Source organism: Barbus barbus (genome assembly GCF_936440315.1).
Source record: "Barbus barbus genome assembly, chromosome: 40".
NCBI classification, from domain to species: Eukaryota; Metazoa; Chordata; class Actinopteri; order Cypriniformes; family Cyprinidae; genus Barbus; species Barbus barbus.
In genome coordinates this window covers 25,914,244-25,939,326 of record NC_136718.1, presented here as the reverse complement: position 1 = coordinate 25,939,326, position 25,083 = coordinate 25,914,244, and the positions used below count along the sequence as shown (strand labels likewise).

The following is a 25,083-nucleotide window of genomic DNA, read 5'->3' as shown; positions in this document are numbered from 1 at the left end:
TGCAATTTTATTAGTATTTTAATCTAGTCGTTTCTTGTTTTAAATCATTAATCAAATAGGTTTAAATAGTTGTTTTGCTCTTTAAAAAAAACGTTTATTTATTATTATCATTATATATGTATAGTTGTTTCTGTTTTAAGTGCTGCTGTACCTTTAAGATGCATATCCAAGTCAATATGAATATGTAAATGAGCTTTGCATGCATAATAAATGAGTTCTGCAGGTTGTCTGTTTTCAAATATGATCGTTCACCAGAAAAGCCCATCACGCTCACGTTCTTCCAGACACACACTGTGTTTTAGCTCCATCTCTCTGGCCTGTTATCTGTGGCGCTGGCAGCGGCTCTGGATCGTCCTCGAGTTTGAGAGCGTCTTCATTAGCGCCAGAGAGAGAGAGAGAGGAAGTGAGAGTGACTGCAGAGGAAATAGTTGAGTGATTGTTTGTGTTTGGACTGGACAGCTGTTACCTCACTGCTCTCTCTCTGTGTGTTTGGCAGCTGTTTCTCATTTCACTGTGGCTTTGGCAAACTCATTAAGCCTCTGTTACTCTGCTGCTGCATTGGTATTTTAAACACAGAACACTAAATTAATTGCAGAACGTGCCTGATTTCCTCTGACGTTACCACCGTAACAGAAATGTTCATCAGTTATGTTTAAAATGAGTGATATCATGTTTATAGCACGATTTCAGTAATAAGTGCCTTTAAATTGTATTTACACTGCAAACAAATCTGATCTAGACACCCTTAAAGATCGATTTGAACTCAAAATAGTTTGTTTTCAGAGAATATTATCTTGAATTTATTTAGTTTTTCTTAGCCTATTGGCGACGTGTGTTTTATAGAACCTTGTTAATAAATATATTTTGAATAATTTTTTTTATTTAATTCATATTAATTCATTTTATTTCCTAATTATCTTATGAATATTACATGATTATTTTTAAATAATGGTTAATATTTCCTTTATATTTATCGATTTTAATTAGCGCTGTCAAATAATTAATCACATCCAAAATAAAAGTTATATATATATATATATGTATATATATATATATGTGTATATATATATATATATATATATATATATATTTATGTGTATACGTGTGTGTGTATATGATTTTTTTTGTGGGGTTTATTTATGTTATGGGGTTTGTATTTTTTGCATTACATTAAGTTCTTTAAACAAAAATGTAATTTCCCAATTTGCTTTTGGGATAAAATATGACGTATTTTGAGGGATCATTGTTCCTCATCTCAATTCATTCACGACAAGTTTCCACAAACGTGCTAAAGATTTCTATCATATTTTCAAGCAACACTTTGCTTTTATTCGGTTAGATTCAGCTGGAGTTATTTGATGGGATTACAGCGGGATCTTTTCTTTGGCCCGAGCATGTTCAGGGTTCAGTGCTTGGTCCGCTGCGTTTGTGAGTCGCAGTGAGACACGTGTTATTCTGCAGTGATTTTATCACCGCTGGATTGAATTAGAAGCAAGCTCCGGGATCAACAGAGATTTGCCTCAGATCCGAAAAGCAGTGTGTGAAGCAGTGTGTGAAGCAGGTGTCCTGACGGGAAGATGTTTGTCATCTCGTGGCGTTTGTTATTTCAATGCACATCTGCAAACGAGAGTGGCTCTATTAGCCAGAGACGTGATAGACTTTCAGCTGATGGACTGTACATATCACAGCGGTTATGAGCCTAATGCAAAGTATTCAGTATTTAAACAGCTCAGTTTCATGTATTTGAATTGCATGCATTACAGTTTTAACTTGAACTAATGAACTAAACGTGATTCATATTTGTCAGTCATATATAAATGAAATGGGTCAGATTTCTCAGGATTATATGTTTATTGCTTGTTTCACAGCTAGCTGTATTTTAACCATGTTCATACTTTTTAAATGAATAAACAATGAACAGATTTATGCTGATTTTGGGCAATGTGAATAAAATGCATTTAAAAAAATTATAATAAAAATGTTAAAATAATAAACTTATCAAAATAATATAATATGAAAGAAGAGGTTTAAAAATATAATTTAAATAAAACTATTACAAATATAAATAAAAATCATATTAAAGATTTAGAAATAGATGTATTTAAAATGATAACACATATAAATAATATAATATGATATAGAAAAACAAGGATTTAAAAATGATTAAGTAAATTATTAAAATATACAAATAATATAAAAATATGATTATTTAAATAAAATGATTAAAACATAAAAAGAATATAATGTAAAAATTAGAAGAAATGTATAAAAAATTATTACTTTTAAAATATTTAATATTTTTAAATATTAAGTAAATAAAAATATTGTCATTCAAGTAAAATAAAAAATATATAAAAATGAAAATATAATTATTAAATTAAATGATTAAAAATAATATCATATAAAAATAAAAAAATATATTATTTGAATAAAATCCAATAAATGCAAGTAGTTAATAAAAACTTTCTTTCTTTTTTTTGAGTGCAGAAATTGATTTATGAATGACTGACCAATATGCATCACATTAAGTTTATTAGTTTTATATAAGAACTGTGTAATCCGAATGCATGGAAATATTTTATGTAATTCAAATGCTTAAATAATTTTTTAGTCTTTCATAACATGCAATGCTATTTTTGCACTGCTGTCATTCGCTTGCTATGAATCATCTTTCAAGTTTTGAATCACTTGTATTACTCAGAAATATGCATTTATTGTGGTCAGCAGAGACAGTTTCTGCAGACGTGGGCGGAAGGATAGATGTCGTCTGCTGTTTACAGATCGAAAGCTTGAAGAGAAAAATCCATTTCTGTTAAACGATGGAGCCGCTCGAACCGCGGGAGTTTAAGAGCTTGTAAGCAGGCCGATGGAGAGAAAAACAAAACATCACAGTTAAACCAGCTGAGCTGGTCTGAGCTGTGTTTATCATCAGTAAAGGTCAAGCACAGGATCAGAGGTCACGTCTGAAAGGCTTTAGTCAATATTGTGCTGCTAAACCGAGTGTGTTTTACTGTAATGCATTTGATATCGTTTAGTGCACTAATGGAGCATTTATCCTGCTTGAAGCTCATGATTTGCATGAGATGTTTTAGAATTATTTAGAGTAAATTATACTCAGAATGCTATTTATACTATTCAGATTTTTTCAAAATGATTCCAAAGCCCCTCACAGAGGCTGCATTTATTTGATAAAAAATACAGTAAAAATTGTGAAATATTGTTAGAATTTAAGATATCTGTTTTCTATGTGAATATATATATTATATAGATCAAAGCAGAATTTTCAGCATCATTACTCCAGTCTTCAGTGTCACATGATCTTCAGAAATCATTCTAATATACTGATTTACTGCACAAGAAACATTTCTGATTATTATCAATGTTGAACACAGTTGTGCTGCTCAATATTTTTGTGGAAACTGTGATGCCCTTTTTTTCAGGATTCACAGATGAATAGAAAGTTCAGAAGAATAGCATTTATTTGAAATAGAAATCTTTTGTAACATTAGAAATGTCTTTACTGTCATTTTTGATCAATTTAATGTGTCCTTGATGAATAAAAGTATTAATTTCTTAAAAAAAGAAAAACTGACCCTAAACTTTTCAATGGTAGTGAATGAGTCTGATCAAAATTACTATATATATATATATTTAGCAGAAATTTGATTAAAAGCAGAGACGGCATGAATCATCTTAAAATAGACCTTCATGCAGAGTTTGATCTTTCCTGTTTTTCCTCTGCTGGATGTTTTTCTCTACTCGGAGAGCTGATGTTCTTGGGTCCATGTGACTCTGTATTTAGCACGGAGTAAATTGAATTCTTGCGGGCTGATGGTGATGTTGAAGTGGAGCGGCTGCAGATGTAATTATGGGCGCTTCTCTTTGAAGGCAGCAGGACGGGACGCTCTGTTCGTGGCAGAAGTGCAGTGTTCCTCTCGCTTGAGCGCTAGAGTCACGCTCACACTCACACTCACCCGGCCAGCGTCTGTTATACCAGCGGACACATATAAATTCACACTGTGAGGAAATATTTGGCCATATTAAAAGCCACTGGCAGTGGAAAGTACTGGGATCCAGTGTGACGGAGCTGCATGGGAAAAAGTGGGCGTTTCGGCCTTGATCATGTCACCAGAAAAGGCAAGTCGTCTGCAGTAAATTGCACTGATGATTCGCTCACAGTAAAACCAGGAGCTTTGTGAGGAAAAATCTCTTTAATTCATTCAAAATTATTTATTTAAAAGCAATGCAGTAAAATATATATATATATATATAATATATATAATTTGTTGCATTGCTTTTAATTAAATTAAATGTTATTATAAATAAATTATCTGTATTGTATAGTTTGATTAATATATTTAAGAATTTAATTTAATATTATATATGCATTAAAGTGCAAGTGATGCATACATATAATTAGTTGCAGTGCTTCTAATTTAAATTCTTACATATATTTATGTAATAAAATATATATACAATTTGTTGCACTGCTTTTAGTTCAATTAAATGTATATTAATATGCATACAGTTTTATGCACATTTATTTAATATATACAATTTATTATATATAAAACAACTTAATTTTTAACATTTTATATATATATAAACATGGTTGCACTGTTTTGATTTCAATGCAATATAATTAATTTAATGTAAATTATATTTATTATTTTTAGTCATTTATTATTTAAAATATATAAAGCATTTAATACAATAATTTAATTGAAATGCATTAATATAAATATGCGGTATATACGCATACAGTTCAATAGTATTCGTTGCACCGCTTTTAATTGAATCAAATTTGTGATTGCTGTCCGATCCAGACGAGTTTCCACGAATGCTTTGCGTTGGTTCTGTTCAGTGCGCGTTTGTCAGTCTGGTGTTTCTGTTTAATCAATGGAGTGGGTTTGGTTTCATGATGACTTTGGGTTTTTCTGCTGCTCTTTATTTAAGGTGAAGGAAGCTGTTGAGCATGAGCTGCTCTTCAGAGAATCACGTCTTTTTCCTCTCTTTTGCTCCCACATAATAGCTATTTTTTTCTCTGTATCTCGACGTTCAGTGGTAAAAACATCAATTAGTGGAGCGGGAAATGGGTTGCCGTGACTACGGAAGCAGTTTGCCAAGGACGGTACAGTCGTCATTTCAGTCCTTCATGAAACACTATGTTCAGAGATAAAACTTTGACTGTAATCAGCTCTGAATGATCAGGAAAGCTCATGCTGTGTTTTAAGAGCTGCTGGCCTTCATGTGTTTCAGATGAAGCTGAAGTGTTTTCTGACTCACATGTGTTTGTTATCGGACGGTAGCAACAGTAACCGAGGGGGGCGGAGCTTGCCAGCATCTGCACTGACCGCAACAGAACAAATCAGCACTTTTTCAGTTTTAAATCTTATTTTTTGTTTCTACAAATAATGTCTTTTGTTGTTGTTGTTTACTTTTTAACTCCTTGTCCACATGTTATTTACAAACCAAAAGGAGATTTACAACAAGCTGGAAATGACATGGCTGTAATGTAAAGTAAATTCATAAACTTGTCTACTTGGTCAAATTGGTGCCAGTTTACTTCATATTTATTGAATGCATCATATTTGTTTTTATTGGTAATTAATTTTAATTGTCATCATTATCAAAGGCTACATTCATGAAAAAAAAATCTCTGTACATAGATATATTTTGCTAAACATTTAATATATATAGTATGTAAAAATCATATATAGAGAATAAAAATATAAATATTATTAATTTATTTTATTTTTGTTTCTTAAATATGTAGTGTTTTATTTAATTATATTATCATATTATATTATATAAAAAAATATACATTTTGGGTACAAAATGTTCTTATAATAATATAATATAGCAAAAAATATTCATTTTATTTTTGTCATGAGCATTTTTATTTTTATCTATATACAGTAATATATATTTATTTTTATATGATGTGAATGTAGCATTTGGAACAAACAAATGAATGAATAAAGATATGAATGAATATATCTATGCATGTTTAAAATTTTTAATGATAAAATGATATGTAATGCATAAATATAAAAATTATATTATTTTTAATGATTTTTATTTAATCGTCTTATTCTTTGTTGTGAATGTAGCCTTTGATCGAAATAAGTTTTTGTTAAACTGATTTTGTTTTTGTCTCATTCTCAGTGATGCTTTCAATCTTTAAAGTCATGCTTGCAGAATCATGACAAAACCTCATGTGTGTGAAGCAGCTAGAAAACATCATCTCACCACAGATCAGCAGAATAAATCACAGCCTGCTCGAGTCTGCAGGCCATAAGAGAGGATGCAGATATTCATCTGTAATTTCACACTTAGATTCACACACATCTGTATGAGTGTGAGTGTGTGTGTGTCTGTCTGTGAGTGTGTGTGTGTGTCTGTCTGTGAGTGTGTGTGTGTGTGTGTGTGTCTGTCTGTGAGTGTGTGTGTGTGTGTCTGTCTGTCTGTGAGTGTGTGTGTGTGTGTGTGTGTGTGTCTGTCTGTGAGTGTGTGTGTGTGTGTCTGTCTGTGAGTGTGTGTGTGTGTGTGTGTGTGTCTGAGTTTGTGTCTGTGAGTGTGTCTGTATCTATGCGTCTGTGTGTGTGTGTGTGTGTGTGTGTGTCTGTCTCTCAGACAGACACACGCGGTCATCCATGCGCTCAGAGTGGATGACTGCAGCATCAGGAGTGATTGTGTCTGTTGCTCCAGATGCTGATGTGTTGCTGTTGGTGTATCTCTGGTGTTTTATATTATTAAACTGTTGGCACAGTTTGCGTGAGAACATTCCTGCTCGTGACCTTTGACACACATCATAAACCTCCATCAGTCACTGGTGTGTGATGAAGATGCCAAACGATCTGAGACGTCTTGTGCGTTTTACAGGAGTTTAGATTTGACTCTCGCTGCATGTTTAACATGTAGTGCTACAAGTTTAATGAAAATAAAACTGAAATTGTGTTATAGCTTATTAAATCACAAAGCCTATGTTCTATTTCGTCTTCTTGTAGTTGAATCTCTTGAATCATTTATTGTCTAGAAATCACAATAAATGTGCATACAGGAATCGAGAAGCTGAACTACAGCTCTGTGTAGTAAATGCTGCTCCATCTGAAAGCACGTGAAAATACCACATTTACCACACGGTAGAAGATATTATCGGATATCGCAATATTTTTAAGGCGATTATCGGTAAGATATTTCGCCCAGCTCTATAGGCTACTGTAAGTTTGGACGTCTATTTTCTTGCCCCTGAAACACATTTTAAAATATATTTTGCTACATGAAGATTGAAACTTTATATTTTCAGTTTCAAAAATGTATTTCATTGAGCTTCACATATGAAGTTTATTCGCAAAAACTACATTTTTAAAAAAAATCTAGTTTTTTAATTATGTTATCATGTTTTATTGTGTTATCTGTATTTTTTGTTATTTTTCAAAATAACCCAACAGCAGTTTCATTGAGATTAATCGGTATGCACAATGAAAAAGCATGATTTTTGAAAATAGTTAAAAGTAGTTATCTGTTTTTGCAAATGAACTCTTCATATATTTAGCATGCATTTACCATATATTTTGGTCGGGATGATCTGCAGGGTCTGTGCGGTGAATAATTTACAAGTTGTTCTGTAACGCTGCTGAAGGAGCTGGAATCTGCTCTAATCTCAGTATGTAAGGCCGGACTGGTGGTTTTTGAGTGTTTTGGTGTTTCTACTGTTTTTACACTCGGAGTTAGACTGCCTCGATAAGATCTGAGACGGTTTCTGAGCTCAGCGTTGTGAAGAGTGCTCACAATCCAGTTTGACTTGTGAATTTACAGCATTTTTACATCATAAAGGGGGGAAGTGGTGTGTGGCCAAGTATGGTGACCCATACTTGGATTTTGTAGTGAACATACACCTGGAGCAGTGGGCAGCCATTGTTGCGGTGCCCGGGGAATTAAACTTGCATTTACATTTTTTAAATATTACGGTCATATTAGAATGATTTCTGAAGGATCATGTGACAATTGAGCATAGCGTTAGTTCTGGCAGGTCATGTTAGTCAAGCTCGCATCAGCTGATCCCTATCTACCTATAGGAATATGACACCTATCTAAGCATCCATATATAAGGTCTTCAGTATTATCAGCAGTTTTGGCATTGCTCAATAGCTAATTACCCTCCTCCATCCCCAACTCCTCCTCCTCTGTCAGTCAGGATCCAGCCTTCTCATTCTCTTTTGAATCAGACAAATTTAAAATGTGTACATAAAATTACTGAACTTTTTAACAAATCTGCAATACTTTGGTTCTGTTCTGTTTACCCTGGGGGGTTATCGCTGCTCTCCCTGCTCTCATCCAAACTATATGCTAATTGTCAATCATCTTTGACCTTAGTGATCCTGACAGAACACACCATCTACCTCAAGCAATGCATTGTATTATTTGCTATGTCTCCCGGCTCCAGCTCCAACTGCAGCTCGTGAGACGCATTCACATCAAATGTTGATTCAGAGGAAGAGTTACACTCACGAGACACTGCACTTATTTGCAATCACAAAAGTACATTATTTGCGTGTGCTTTAGTTTAAAGCCATAGTGCTTGCATCTGAAGCGTGCATACAAGGCCGGCCAAACAGCACCTGATTACTTAGTCATCATAATTAATACTGCGCTAATACGGTCAAAAACACAACAAGGTTTACATATAAACACAGTTAGTTGTGTCTAACAGTTGAGAGAGAAACAAATGCATGCAGGTCTTAAAGGGACAGAACTAAACATGCTTCCAATTTTCATTAAAGTGATAGTTCACCCAAAAATTCAAATTCTGTCATTATTTACTCACTGTCATGTTGTAGCAAACCTGTATTAATTTTTATTCTTGTGCTGAACACAGAAGATGCTATTTTGAAGACTGTGGGGAACCAAACAATTGCTGGTCCACACTTACTTTGATAGTAGGAAAAAAAAAAAATCAATGTAAGTGTGGACCAGCAACTGTTTGGTTCCCCACAGTCTTCAAAATAGCATCTTCTGTGTTCAGCACAAGAATAAAAATGAATACATTCTTCAAAATAACTTTTATGTTTAACAGAAGAAAGAAACTCATTCAGGTTCAAAACAACTTGAGAGTGAGTGAAGACCATTTTCATTTATGGGTGAACTATTGCTTTAATGTTAATAAATTAAAACACACAGAGAAACATAATTCCCTGCTCCTGACTGAAGAAAGTTCAGCAGTAATAAAATAGCTTTTCACATCATATCTTTTTGCACCAAATAGTATCGATAACATTTATTATGTATATATAAATACACACTCATACATCTATATATTTAAGAAAAATATGTTACGTTTATATATTAGATATATTTATCTGTAAAATAAATAATATAAATATATTATGATTTTATCCTGTCGTGGTCTTTGGACAGACTCCGATGCTGCTCTCTGTCTGGCTGTGTTTCGCTACAGGAGTGGAGTTGAAGGGAAATTAGGCGTCTGTCTGAAGCTCTGATGTTACCTGCTCAGGTGAGCCTCACATCCGGACGGATAATTCCTCTGAGATTCTGAGCTCGAGTCGGACTGAACCAGTTTTCCTTCAATCCTGAGCTCTTATGTAATTCACAGAAGCTGTTTGCACACTTAAAGTCAACACAGGGGCAATATTGACTCTTTCTCGACTCTAACTTCACTATTTACTCTGTTCAGGCTTAATTCATGTTTCTGCTCACAACTAATTTGTCCGAGTCTCAATATTTGTTGTCCACAAGGTTTAATGCAAACTAGATTAATAACCAAACTACAGGTCAGATGAGTTTATTTGGTTGCTTGTGCAGATTTATATTATTTTCTTTCTTTTTTTTTATCTCGTTTTAGTTTATATTAAGTATATATAATATATACGGAAAAAGAGAAAATATGACCTTTTGGATAAGTAGAAATATCTCTTAGTTTTGTAATATTTTTATATTAATATTTTTTATATTATTACTAATAATGTGTATTTTTCCAAAACATTTATTTTGATCTTATATTAGTTCATTATTTCTTTCTTATTTAAGTGTTATTTAGTTATTGATATTGTCCTATAGTTTTTGTTATTTTATTTTTTTTATATATATATATATATATATATATATATATATATATATATATATATATATATATATATATATATATATATATATATATATATATATATATTATCCTGTATTTTTATTTCTTTAAATCTAGGTCTAAAACTTATTTTATTTTGTTTCATAATTTTTATTTTCTAGAATCTTGTTTTTTATTGAAAATACTGGCATTTCTAAAGTTTTCATTTTTTGTATTTTTATTTTATATTTAATTTTATTATTATTATTATTATTGTCAAAAAAAGATTTTTGGCCTAATAATTCAAACATCAGGGACACTGGGAGATATTTGGGTGTGTCTTTAGGGACCAGGCGCTCTGAAGCGGTCTGTGCTCTGTCTGCTGTATGCTCATGTGTTGTCCTGGGCTATTTTTATTTGCTGGCGTACAGTGTGTTTCTTCACCTGGGTTAAAGTTGACATGACGTCCACTCTCCTCCGAACACATGCTGCTGGTTTGATTTTGGCTTGCGGTGTTTGTGAAAGCTCGTCTGTTGTTGTCTGTAATCAGATTTGGTAGCGTGCCGAACATCTGCGCTGCTTGTAACTGTTTGTGCAGGTCGTCGTCCTTGGCTTGTTCCGCGTTTGATATCTGAAGCTGGATTTGAATTAGCAAATTTGCATACTGCTCCTGTTATTTCTGCTAAATAGAGTGCTATTCTGAGAATTTCTCCCTAGCAGGCCACGCCTCTCCACACCCCTCACCCACAAGCCCCACCCCTCATATGTTACATCATCGGCTTAATTCAGAGTAGAGTACTAGAATGTAAGCTGAGTAAATAAAAATTATATAAATTATATATACACACTGAATAAAATTATAAACGCAACACTTTTGTTTTTGCCCCCATTTTTCATGAGCTGAACTCAAAGATCTAAGGCTTTTTCTATGTACACAAAAGGCCTATTCCTCTCAAATATTGTTCACAAATCTGTCTAAATCTGTGTTAGTGAGCTCTTCTCCTTTGCCGAGAGAATCCATCCACCTCACAGGTGTGGCATATCAAGATGCTGATTAGACAGCATGATTATTGCACAGGTGTGCCTTAGGCTGGCCACAATAAAAGGCCACTTTTGTTCGGTGTATATGTATGTATGTGTGTGTACGTGTGTATATGTGCGTACAGTGGGTACGGAAAGTATTCAGACCCCCTTAAATTTTTCACTCTTTGTTATATTGCAGCCATTTGCTAAAATCATTTAAGTTAATTTTTTTCCTCATTAATGTACACACAGCACCCCATATTGACACAAAAACACAGAATTGTTGACATTTTTGCAGATTTATTAAAAAAGAAAAACTGAAATATCACATGGTCCTAAGTATTGGGCCCACAAGGGGGCCTCAGCGAGCTCTGTGGGGGGTCGCGTCATATTTAAGTGTTGAGCGGTGAGCATTAAGGAGAACGATCATATTACATTAGCTAATTTTATCCATGATCCCTTGGCTGACCAAAAAATGGACAAATTTGTAATTCGTACAAAAACAAAGTCCCACTGATTCGCCAACATCAGCTGGTAGTAGTGACCCAGGCACACTGGACCCAGGTGAGGAAGCTCCCACCAATTCGGGTCGCAGTGCTAGCAATACTGGAAACACCAATGCAGGAAATACCAAGATAGTTACCTGAACTATGGTTTTATTTCATTTTCTCGTAGCAAAGAGTCCCTGCCCCAGCCACAGTGCATTATCTGTGCCAAAGTCCTTGCAAACGAATGCATGAGGCCATCCAAACTAATAAGACATTTGCAGACAACTCATCCCCAATACCGCGACAAGCCCAGGGCATTTTTTGAGCGCAAGGCAAAAGAATTGACACACTCCCAAAATGAGATGAGAGGGAAGTCACTGCTACTGACAAGAAACTTTTTAAAATATCGTATACAGTTGCTGAAAAAATCGCCAAAGCAAAGAAAGGGCATACAATTGCAGAAACTTTGATTTTGCCATGTGCAACAGAGATTGTCAAGGAATTATTTGGAGAGGATAAGTCAAAACAACTGGCTATGATACCATATGATACGGTCAAACGTCGCATCGCAACAATGTCAGACGTGAGGGATCAGCTTTCTGCGTGACTTCGTGGTAATAACTTCGCACTTCAAATAGATGAGTCTACCGACGTGTCAAAAATGGCACACTTCCTCGCATACGTTCGTTATGAATGGGAAAGCGAGATAAAAGATGTTTTTGAAACGTTGGATAATTTCATGAGATCAAATTAGATAAACTGGAGTGACTGTATTGGGGTCTGTACTGATGGAGCTGCCACGATGACTGGTAGGCAGTCCAGGGTAGTTCAGCGTATTAAAGAGGTAGCTCTCCTTGCCGTGTCAACGCACTGCTTTCTGCACAGAGATGCGCTTGCTACAAAACAAATGGAACTCAGTCTTCATGGAGTTTTAAATGTGGTCGTAAAAATCGTGAACTTTGTGAAAGCCAGAGCCACCAACTCCCGGTTATTCAGTGCTCTCTGCGAAGAGGTAGGCTCTGATTACCACACCCTGCTGATGCACACTGACGTGAGGTGGCTGTCCAGAGGGCGGGTGCTGATGTGTCTGTTCAGCTTGAGCGAGGAGATGCGTGACTTTCTTGCAGACATGAGACCAGACTTTGTGGAGTTTTTGGGCTATGACAAATGGCTCGCTCAACTCAGCTACCTTTCAGACATATTTGGTGAAATGAACAAGCTTAACAGAGCAATGCAAGGTGCAAACATAAACACTTTGGTGCAGCATGAACGAGTAGAGGCTTTCAAAAGAAAACTACACATGTAGAAAACCCGTGTCTCCTCCGGAATCAGTGACGTGTTTGAGCACACCCATGCATTTATTACAGACAGACACTTGAATTTTAAAATCATTCAACGTCAAATAACAGTGCATCTATCAAAGATGCCCACTTCTCCGGATGTGTGTTCACGGTGTGTGTGTGTTCACTGCTGTGTGTGTGTGTGTGTGTGTGTGTGTGTTCACTGCTGTGTGTGTGCACGTTGGATGGGTTAAATGCAGAGCACGAATTCTGAGTATGGGTCACCATACTTGGCCGTATGTCACTTCACTTCATAGATAGATAGCTAGATAGACAGACAGACGGATAGATGACAAACAGATGACAGACAGACAGATGGATAGATGACAGATAGACAGATAGTCATTTTTATAAGTTTTAAATATGGCTGTATAGTGTTTGTGATTGTTTCTTTCAGTTTGAGTTATTTTAGTACAAATTAAATTAAAATGAGAAAACTAAAACATATTTTTTTTATTTTATTTCAAGTAAAGAAATATTTTTCCATGCTTTTAATTTCAGCTTTAGTTAACTCTAACTCTCTGCTGAAGTCCATTTTTAAGGCCTGGATTCAGTCTGTGTTTTCTGCATCCTGGAAATCTCCCCACTAAAGGAAGCTCATTCTCCGTTTGTCACAATAAGATGCTCAGAAACGTCTTCAGAAATGAGTGATGGCTCCTGCTGCTTAGGTAGGGAGTGTTTGTGCACATTCCTGCTGGGTCGTTTGGAGACGCGCCCGTCGTCGCTAGTAATCCCCGGCGAGCGAGCGAGCGTTCAGATCTGTCCTCGGCGCTGACTGTGTTTCTGCAGAGAGGCCCCGCCTGCAGCTCTTTCCTCCCTAAACGGGCCCCTCTGGCGGGATTTAGGGCCCCCTGTTCCTCTGCGTCTCCCGCCTGCCAGCTACGAGCCTTTTCTTTTCCTAGCGAGCGCTAAAACGAGGTCTAAAGTTCAGCGTCTCTGATGTGCAGATCTGGGTCGAGCCCAACATTTGGAAAGCGTTTCTTGTTTTTTTTCTTTTTTTTCCCGGAGCAGAGCTGCAGTTTTTCTTCTTCGGTGGCGTGGGAGTCTGAATTCCAGCGGATTCCGGGCCGGATCTGATGTGGGATCAGTGTTGTGTTAGCAGCAAACGTCTGAACTTTCCAGAATGGTCAGTGCTGTATCTGATCCACAGCTGTTGTGTGATTCCAGAAGAGAACAGCTCATGCTGTACAGGGCACACTTCCTCATAGTAGTTTTCCAGTGTGCTGTTTTTGGATTTGAACTTTTGCAAGCACTTGATTTTCTTCATTAAAAATTAAGAAAGATTAAAACATAGTAACTTTGTGAATTAATGCATTGAGATACTAAGAAATCTAAAAATTGAAAAGCTCACAGAGGCTGCATTTATGTGATGAAAAGTGCAGTGAAAACAGTGAAATATTATTAGAAATTAAAACAGTTGTTTTCTATGTGAATATGTGTTAAACTGTAATTTATTTCTGTGATCAAAGCTGTTTTTTCAGCATCATTACTCCAGTCTTCAGTGTCACATGATCTTCAGAAATCATAATAATATACTGATTTACTTAAGTATATGCATAATAATTATAACATTATTATTTATATTAACATTATTATTATCATTATATAAAATTATTATTATTTTACCATGTAAATTATTTTATTTGTTTTATTTATTTATTTTATAATATATATATTTTTATAATTTTGTCTTTTTAATATAATTTGAATAAATAATCATAATAATAAGTTATTATTTTACAATGCACAAATTATATGAATATATATATATATATATATATATATATATATATATATATATATATATATATATATATATATATATATAATTGTTAATAAAATAAAATTGTTTTATTTATTTTTAATAATAAAAGTATTACTTTTAATTAATGCTATTATGTAGTCTTAATGATTTTTTTATTAATATATTTTATAATTTACAATAGTTTTCTTTTTGTTTTAATAATAAATTGTTACTATTTGTATTATAAAATACTTTAAAAAGGAATAATTATTTATAATTATTTTTATTAATAAATAATTATTAAATAATTAATTGAAATTAAATAGTAAATCAATGCAAATTATATATTTCATTTTAACAATAAGCTATTATTATTATTTATGCAATGGAAAATTTTGTAGTTTAATTCCTGCTTCCTGTAGATGTCTGTAAACTCAGGGATTTGAGATGCTTCAAAATATATCTAAAAAATGTTTTTTCCTGTGATGCAAAGTTTGATAACATTGATAAATATAGCTGCAAGCAGCGATTCCGGGCCAAGCGCAGAGCGGGAAGAACAAAAACAGCAGAAATTGAATGTCCATTGAAAAAACAGATGAGAACGAACAAACACACGTTTCTGATTCATGACGAACGCGCACGGAACCAACGTCTGGAACAAACGCAACGTTCCTCCTGGCCACGGTTCCTCTTGCGGTCTGGGCATGCACTTTTACAAAAGTCATTTTAAATGCAGAAAAAATATCTTAAATACAAGTAAATTGTCCACTTTCATGTTTCAAATAACGTTTGTGACAATAAAATGTCAAAATATGGGGGAAATAATGTTCCAAAGTGTAAAATAACTGTGATTTTACCAATACATCTTTAAATAAACATATAAACTACCAAGTTAAAAAACATATTTATTGTCTTTTCATTTTCAAGTAAATATTGGCTGTGTTATATTAAAAGGACTATGTCTTATTGTTTTTTTTAAAGTATTTAACTGGACAGGGGACTTTTGTCTCAAATGCAGTTTGTCTGAAATCATTCAGTGTAACAGGAAAAAGAAGTTATTCTGAAATCATATAAAAAACTGATAGTCGTTTGCAAGTCTGTGACATCATTAAATGGCACCTGGAAGCTGCAGAAAAATGAGTTTATTGCTCTTAAATACTTGATAATTTCACCTTTTCATGGTGTAGCTTACAAAAACACGTCATTCAGTGAAACGACAAAAAACACTTTTAATGTTAGATTTTTTTGAAAAACAAGTAGATGTGAATAATCGTGATTAACTTTACTGGTCAAGTTCACTGTTTGAAATAGGTGGCCATTTGATTGCCTGAAATATTAGCTAAAGTCGAAGTTTCGTTACTCAGAGTAATGGTTTTGTCATTCAGGGTAATACTAATACTCTGTTACACCACAGTATCATCCATTATTACACTGAATGACAGTATCACTGTATAAATAACCATTGTAGCATCTTATTTATATTACACATAAATGAGGAATATTTAGCATTGACGTGTTAAACTTAATAAATATGAATATTTGAATGCATTTTAGTGTTAATATTTGAATGCATACATAAGTGTGGACCCAGTAGCTCTCTTAAAGCCTGTTTGCTCCAAGAAGAAAAGCTATAAAATAACTATAACAGTATCTATGTCAGCGTCCACACCGATGAACAGCAGCATTCATTCTAAGCATGTGATGCAGATTTGTTGTCTGCCACTTTAAATGCTTGATTTCTTTCAAGTTGAGTGAATTCTGATTGGCTGTCAATGCTTTTATATCATTCATGATTTCGCTGTGCAGTTTTCCTTAATTGTGCTGTGGAATCTGCTGTTTTTTATTTATTTATTGTTTTTTATTATCTTTATCCTTACTGTACTTGGTGTGAACGTGCCTTGAGACGGGTATTGAGGATTGTAATTGTTGCAATAATAAGACCCCCTCACTACAGTATGTCAGTAGTTCAAGAGACATCACTGAGGGGATTGACCACCCCAAATACTCTTCCTGATAATGCCATTTATGTTTGCAAACAGAAAGTATTAATAAATGTGGCTGCAAGCAGGACTTTTTGAGGCAGAGCAAGTCAGAAACAAAATGACAAGCTAAGCAAAAATGGCAGGGGAGCATCAGGAAAATGCTTATTATATTTCAACATCTGTCAGTCATTTACTCAGGATTATTAGTAAAACTAATTTAACGACAGATTAATATTAAACATATTTCAGTTATGGGAGCAAAGGCAATGTTGTCTCTCTTTTTGGCAAATCGTCATTCAGAGTAACACATATATTTATGTAAAAATGAAACAATATACTTATTCTGACCTGTACTTATTAAAATACAAATAAGAATGTATGATCATACTAAATTTTAATATATTTTAAATAATTTTCACTTCCTTACAAAAACGTCTTGCTGGCAAAAGTATAAAGATTTAAAAATGAAAGTTAATTGATATTTGAGAGCTGCACTGTGATGCTTAAATAGTCTTTTAATGTCAAATGATTCAAGTTTTAAATATACCTAAAAATATTTTTTTGGTCTTCTGTCAAACATTGCAAAAAATGCATGATAATAATGATTTTTTTTATTCAGAAAAATATAAACTTAAACAGCACACATTCAATATATGGGTAAAAAACAAAAGTTCAGATTGTATTGCACTTATTTGTTTGATGCTTGAAACACCCTTTTCGTCTTTGACCCACACACATATACACACCTATATCATTTATAATGTATATTTCCCACTATATTGTGATATTTATCTGTTACCTGGAACAAAAAACAGCTGCACAGATGGATTTCTCTGGTGAATCTGGAGCAATTATGAACTATAAGCATCCTCTGCTTTTATTCTCCTACACACACACACGTGTGTGTGTGTGTGTGTGTGTGTGTGTATTCAGGTCTTGCTCTTCATCGCTGTTTGTCCTCTTGCTTTGCAAAACAAGCTGATCGCTTCCAGGAATGACCTGCAAAATAACACACACATATTATTATTATTATTATCATAGCTGCTAGAAATGCTTTCAGCGTGAGTATTCATGGAAACCAGATCCGCTGCATGCTTTTTCTTTTCCTCTGCTCTCGGCGACCTGTAGATGAATATTTCATTATGGGACGCGCTTCTGTAACCGTATCTTCACTCGCTTAACATTCATTACAGGGCTCGCAAAATGTCTAAATCCCTGGCAGCCCTTCGGACAGGTACTCTTCAGATTTTGGTAGCCCGAAAATGTAACTAGCCCAATTAAAAAAAGAGCATAAATGTCAATCAAACACATTTTCAATACACATATCAAGGAAAGTGACTATTTACAGGGTATCTACAGATTTGTTTAAATCAATTTAAGGCCATTTATGACTGAGCTGCACAAGGACAACATCTGTGGTAACATTAAGCCATAAAATGACATGATTTATAATTCAGATACAGGCTCTCACAAAAACAAAAATCTTATAAAAATGTATTTCAGCATTTAAATCATTTTTATGAAAAGGGATGTCAAACATATGAACTATTATATTAATTTAAAACATAAATATTACTGTCTAAATTGTTTGGATTTTTAGAAGGCACCCCACATGAAAAAATACTATAGTAATTTATAGTTAATACTATAGTGTTGTTGAAGCATGCTATAGTAAAGTGTATTATACTGTATATATTATAGTATTTACAACACTTTAATCAATGCTACAGCATACTGTACTATTAACTACTGTATAGTGGACATATAAACTGGATACTTTAGTGTTTACTGTAGTGTATTGTAGTATACCCTATAGTTGTAGAAATCTTAGTACAGTATTGGGTAAAGTCATTTGTTTATATTACTATAGATGATATATTACCACAGCAACTATAGAATTACCACAACAAATTAATTCAAGTATTTTACTATAATATGGTTCAAAAACACTATATTTACTATAAATTACTATAGTATTTTTTCATGTGGGACATTAAATTCTTTCACATTTGCAACTCTTATGTGTTTGCTGCGTAAAAACATGGGTCGATCTAAACATAAGAGAGGCTTTTTGACCCTGCACTGTTGTTGTGATTTGACGATGACTATTGTTATTGTTTTTTTTTTTGTTTTTTTCATGCATTCAATTAAAAAAAAAAAAAAGATAGGCTTTTTGGACATGCCAATTCATTCTCTGCCATGAGGTGGCGCTTTAAGAGCAGCAGCTGAAATAAAGCGGTCCGCTCCTCCGGTGACGGCTGTAAACTAAGCAGCACCGCGCTCATAAACGCTGCTTCATCAGGCATTTTATAGGCAAGATTAAATGAAAATGTCAACGATACGTTGCTGAGGACAGTCGGTTCCCTTCAGAGATATATTCACTTTAAAACGTGCAGCGCTCATATTTATTCAATAACATAATTGCCTTTTGAAGTTTCCAGCCATATCGCGATTCTTGCCTTTCCACCCACAACTGTAAGATCTCTTGAAATTACAATTAAGACTTTTCTTATACCATTTAACGTATTTAAAACTTTGTAAGGCCTTAAACTCCATGCCCTGTATTTAAGGTAGCCCGTCGGGCAGGGCAGTGATGCATTTTGGTAGCCCGACTGGAAAACACAACAGCCCCGGGACGTCGGGCTAGAGATTTAGTGAGCCCTGCATTATTCCTGCAAACACAGGTGTGAATCCTGGTGTAATCCACAGCATTAGTGACAGATGGGCGAGTTAAAGTAATAGATCGGCCAAACATGAACGTTTTCTGTAAATCTCTTCACCCTCAGGCCATCCGAGATTAGGATGAGTTTGTCTCTGTAGCATTGCATCACTGTCTCACCAATGGAAGTGAATGGGTGCCGTCAGAATGAGAGTCCAAACAGCTGATAAAAACATCACAATAATCCACACCACTCCAGTCCATCAGTTAACATCTGGAGAAAACAAAAGCTGAAACTAATCCAGCATTAAGATGTTTTTAACTCAAATACGAGTCTGTAATCCATAATAACGCTTCCTCCTGTGAAAAAGTGTTCTGGTGTGAATCAGGAGAGAAATCTGCACAGATCACTGTCTACTGTCACTGTCACTGTTCTACTGTCTCACCAATGGAAGTGAATGGGTGCCGTCAGAATGAGAGTCCAAACAGCTGATAAAAACATCACAATAATCCACACCACTCCAGTCCATCAGTTAACATCTGGAGAAAACAAAAGCTGAAACTAATCCAGCATTAAGATGTTTTTAACTCAAATACGAGTCTGTAATCCATAATAACGCTTCCTCCTGTGAAAAAGTGTTCTGGTGTGAATCAGGAGAGAAATCTGCACAGATCAAGCAGCGTTTATAAGCCAAAATGAGTCTATAAAGAAATATGTGGCTGGATTTTGATGTGAGAGACAACAGGAGATGCACTTTTTCACTGGAGGAAGCGTTATTATGGATTATGCACATTAAAAACATCTTAATGCTGGATTTGATTGAGCTTTTGTCTTCTCCAGATGTTAACTGATGGACTGGAGTGGTGTGGATTATTGTGATGTTTTTATCAGCTGTTTGGACTCTCATTCTGACGGCACCCATTCACTTCCATTGGTGAGACAATGCTGCATTTCCAAATCCACATCTGAAACAGATTCAGATACATCTCGGATGAAATGAGGATGAGTATAATTGTAGCAAATATTCATTTTTGAGTGAAATATTCCTTTAATCTGTGCAAATGCCTCGGATGGAATAGATTTGAGCTGGTGTTTTCAGTGGATAAAAGCAGCTGCTAAATGCATAAATGTAAATGTGGTCGTGGCTGTTGTGGGTTGATCATACGCGCAGTGGTTTCTGACGCTCCTCTCTCTCTGTTTCAGTGATGGACCCCATGGCCGTGAGCACGTCCGCGACGGGTCAGGATGAGTTTGACCGTAACGCGCCGCGGATCTGTGGAGTGTGTGGAGACAAGGCCACCGGATTCCACTTCAATGCCATGACCTGCGAGGGCTGCAAGGGCTTCTTCAGGTAAACACCGTCATGACGTTAGACTTCTGCTTCATATAAACGCTGTTCTATTGAACTTTCTATTCATCTGTGAATCCTGAAAATGAAATTAATCACAGTTTCCACAAAAATATTGTGCAGCGCAACTGTGTTCAACATTGATAATAATCAGAAATGTTTCTTGAGCAGTAAATCAGTATATTATTATGATTTCTGAAGATCATGTGACACTGAAGACCGGAGTAATGATGCAGAAAATACAGCTGCAGATCACAGAAATAAATTACAGTTTAACACATATTCACATAGAAAACAGCTATTTTAAATTCTAATAATATTTCATAATTTTACAGTTTTTACTGTATTATTGATTAAAAAATTGCAGACAAAAAAGTTTTCAAAAACTTTGCTTGGACAACATTAAAACATTTAATTATTCCAAACTTTGCCTTATAGTGTAGAATATTGGAGGTTAAATTTATTTATATTACTAGTGTACAATAACAATAATAAAACTATTGAAAATATTACTAGTGTACAGTAACACTACTACTACGAAGGAAACTATTAAAAGAGTTTTCTTCCTTGTAAGTAAACTTATATTGTTCAACACTTTGTTTTCCAGCCAACTTTTACTTGCTTACATTTTAAAATTAAATTTAATATTAAATTAAATGTGTTATTGCTCATTTGATTAACACCATTTTTGAATTTGCACTAAATCATAAATCCATAAAAAGACAATACAGAAATGTCATGTTTGGACAGTCCAAACCTTTGACCAGCAGTGTAAAATATTTCAGGTTAAATGTATTATTATTATAACATAATTAATTTAATATATTATTAAGCTCTATTACTGATGCTGATTTTTTTTTTCTAAAAATTCTAAAAATTCTAAACCTTTGACCAGTAGTATAAAATATTCAATTTATTTATTTATTATTATTATTATTATTACACTCTGTCACTGATGCTGACTTTTTTTTCTAAAAATTCTAAAAAAAAATAATAATAATTTAAACCTTTGACTAGTAGTTTTACTAGTTTGATTACTAGTTTGACTAATAAATATTCCAGTATTTATTTATTTATTATTCATTATTACGCATTGTCACTGATGCTGAAATTCTAAAAATGTTAATTATTTCAAATCTTTGACCAGTAGTATAAATATTCCAAAGGTTAAATGTATTATTATTATTAAACTATATCAGCCATGTAGATTTTTGGCAGCCTTTATGCTATAGTTGTTCTGTCAGCGAGGACAGAAAATGGCCGTGTTTGTTGTTATTTTCATCCGATAAATCCGCCCAAAGGTCAGTCGCTCAGGCTTGATCTGCGTCTGGTTCTGGAGAACCGCCAGTGTCTGCAGCTCGTTAGATGCTTGCTTTTATTACCCTGCTGAAAAATACCAGCTTATGTAACTAATGGAGCCGCTGTTTATGAGCGGTCTCATACGCAGGGACTAAGAGAACGGTGCCTCCCTGTATTCAGCCACGTCGCTGAAATAAAATGCCGTCTGAATGCAGGATGGGAAAGTGCTTTGTTTTCGCTTGTTCTTGCAGTTTCTCGCTGCCGTTCTCACTGATACTGTACCTTTAAGAGCCCTGTCTGCCCCTGACCTCTGTTCTGATTGGCTGAGCTCTTTATGGCATGAATGTCGTTGAGATGTAAATGTGGGCGTCTGATTTAATGGATGAGGAAAACACAGACGGAATTGTGGAATCCGGTCATAAACATGGAATTTACTGGATAACGCGGAACGTGACGGAACCTGGTGAAATACAGATTAATAAATCATCTGAGAAAACTATAACTACATCCCGCCAAAATAAAAGTTGCGACAGGAATATATTATTGTTGTACAGCAGAATGCACTTGCTCTGTAAGTCAAACAGTAATGTAATATTTTTATTAATAATAAAATATTTTAAAAAGTGTAGCAAAGGAAGTGTTACAATTTTATTTGTGTTACAAAATTATTAAAATTGAAAATTATTGAAAGTTCATTTTTTTTATGCCTTCATTTAATTTCCACCGTTTTTGATAAGGTTGCATTAAAGTATAAATCTTGAAAAATAAAAAAATGTTCATAACAGAATTTCTAAACAAACAGCAATCTATAGGGCCCTTATATTGTAAGAAAAAATGAAGTTAATGTATATAAATATATATTGGAGATGTTTTATGAATTCAGTGTTATGTATTAAATGTGATGTGATGCAGAAAAAAGAATTTGAGAAAAAATAAGACTTCATAGTGCCTAAAAGCGTCATTTTAGTTATATATTTAAAAAAATAAATTATTATAAGATTGAATATATCTCATGATTTCAATTAATTGGACATGATTTCTGACAATTAATTAATTGTAATTAATTTAGCAATTAGAAAAATTTAAACTGAAGAGAAACAAAACCCAATTCAGAAAAATTAAAACGGAAAAAAGGAATTTGGGAAAAACATAAAACTGATTTCCTATTGTCATAAAAATTTATTTTTTGTTATTTTTAATTGTCATTAAATTGAATAACTTTGATTTCAGTTAATTAAACATGCTTTTTGATTAATAACATTTAATACAACCATTAAAACAGAAAATTGAAGCGTTAAAGAGCACAGGAGAGAAGTGCTGTTTTGCGCTGGCGTCCCATCAGGCCGTGTGCTTTCAGCTAAATACTCTGTCACACGCCTCCTTCCCTCGACGCTCATCTTCTCTGTTTCACATCGAGCACACACACACACTGACACGTTTCTGGCAGGTGCGTTTCATATACGCCAGCGGATCGCATTCAGTGCGCTCGCGACCACAGGTCAGGGGTTCGATTCTCAGGGTCAGTGTGGGCTGCTCTGATCGGTTTGATTACAGAGGATAGTGAGGAGAGTAAACAAACACGTGTGTTTTTTGTAGTGTTTGTGTAATTTCTTTAAATTATAATATAATTAAAATATTAACTATGACTAAATGTAATGTAAATATAGTATATAAAATTTACTTGCAATTATATGCAAAATACATACATATGCAAGTAATTCTATAAGTAATTATTTTATAAAAGAATATCTTATAAATAGTAATATTTTTATTAATATGATTTTATTATATGCTTTATACAAGTATTTATTTTTTTATTTAATTAATTAACTTGACTATAACTACAATTATTTATAGTAATATATGTATATAATAACTCTGTGTTGTTGTTATAGTGTGCAGCTCTCTGGTGCACATTAGGACAGTATTTACAGTGTGGCGTTTCCTCAGATGTTGCATTGACTCTCAGTTGATGTTGATCTCTCTCTCTCTCTCTCTCTCTCTCTCTCTCTCTCTCTCTCTCTCTCTCTCTCTCTCTCTCTCTCTCTCTCTCTCTCTCTCTCTCTCTCTCTCTCTCTCTCTCTCTCTGTCAGACGCAGTATGAAGCGCAAGGCGAGCTTCACCTGCCCGTTCAGTGGGACCTGCACCATCACCAAAGACAACCGGCGTCACTGCCAGGCCTGCCGTCTGAAGCGCTGCGTCGACATCGGCATGATGAAAGAATGTGAGTATCACACGCCCTCAGAGCTGACCGGGGTCAGAGGTCACACATGGGTCACGACGGCCCCTGCAGACTGAATGAACATCATCATATGAAAGAACCAACACAACACAGACCAGAGACACACTCATCACGCCTGTGAACATCTCACACTAAATAATCCACACTCACAAACACACATATATTTACTCATAATGTTTAGTTATTTATATATACATTGATATCATGCACACACACACACACACACATACATATTAGTTCATAAATATATATGTACCATTAAAAGCATGTGTAAAATGAAAAGTAATGTATTTAAAATATATACATCATTTACATTTAGTCATTTAGCAGATGTTTTTATCTAAAGCGACTTACAAATGAGGACAATAGAAGCAGTCAAAACCAACCAAAGACCAATGATATGCAAAGTATTAAATAATTAATTATATAAATTAGAAAAAGAATAGAGCAAGCTAGTGTTAGAGGACTTTTTTGCTTTTGTTAATTGTATAATAAATAAAAAGAAAACAAACAGATAGAATACAAAAAGCAAAAAGATTAGAAAAGCTAGTGTTAGTTTTTTTTTGTATGAAAACAAGCAGTTAGTAAATGAATAGAGTGCAAGTCTAAAATGGACAAGTGTAGTGTTTTTTTAAAGAATAGAATTAGAATAGAGAGTGCTAGAGTTAGAGGGACAAATAAAGATGGAGGAGAAGTGTTTTTAGCCGATTCTTGAAGATGTGTTGGGCAGATCATGCTTCAACAGGAAAAGTATTAGTCCCCAGGAGGGAACATTTAATTTAAAAGTCTGTGAAAGTGATTTTGTGCCTCTTTGGGACGAACAATAAAGTGTTGTTCACTTGCAGGCACATACGGCTGAAGTAATGAATTTAG

At 34.2% G+C, this 25,083-nt stretch overlaps 1 protein-coding gene across 2 annotated transcripts in view; it reads left to right on the top strand.

Annotated features, from left to right (window-relative positions):
• The window catches only part of LOC306859654 (vitamin D3 receptor A), a 54,678-nt gene that overhangs the window by 9,963 nt on the left and 19,632 nt on the right, over positions 1–25,083 (top strand). For both annotated transcript variants that reach the window (XM_079400798.1, XM_079400799.1), the window contains exons 2-3: positions 20,525–20,672; positions 24,062–24,192. In XM_079400798.1, the coding sequence (XP_079256924.1) occupies positions 20,525–20,672; positions 24,062–24,192 (279 nt within the window). The remainder of the gene's footprint in view (positions 1–20,524; positions 20,673–24,061; positions 24,193–25,083) is intronic.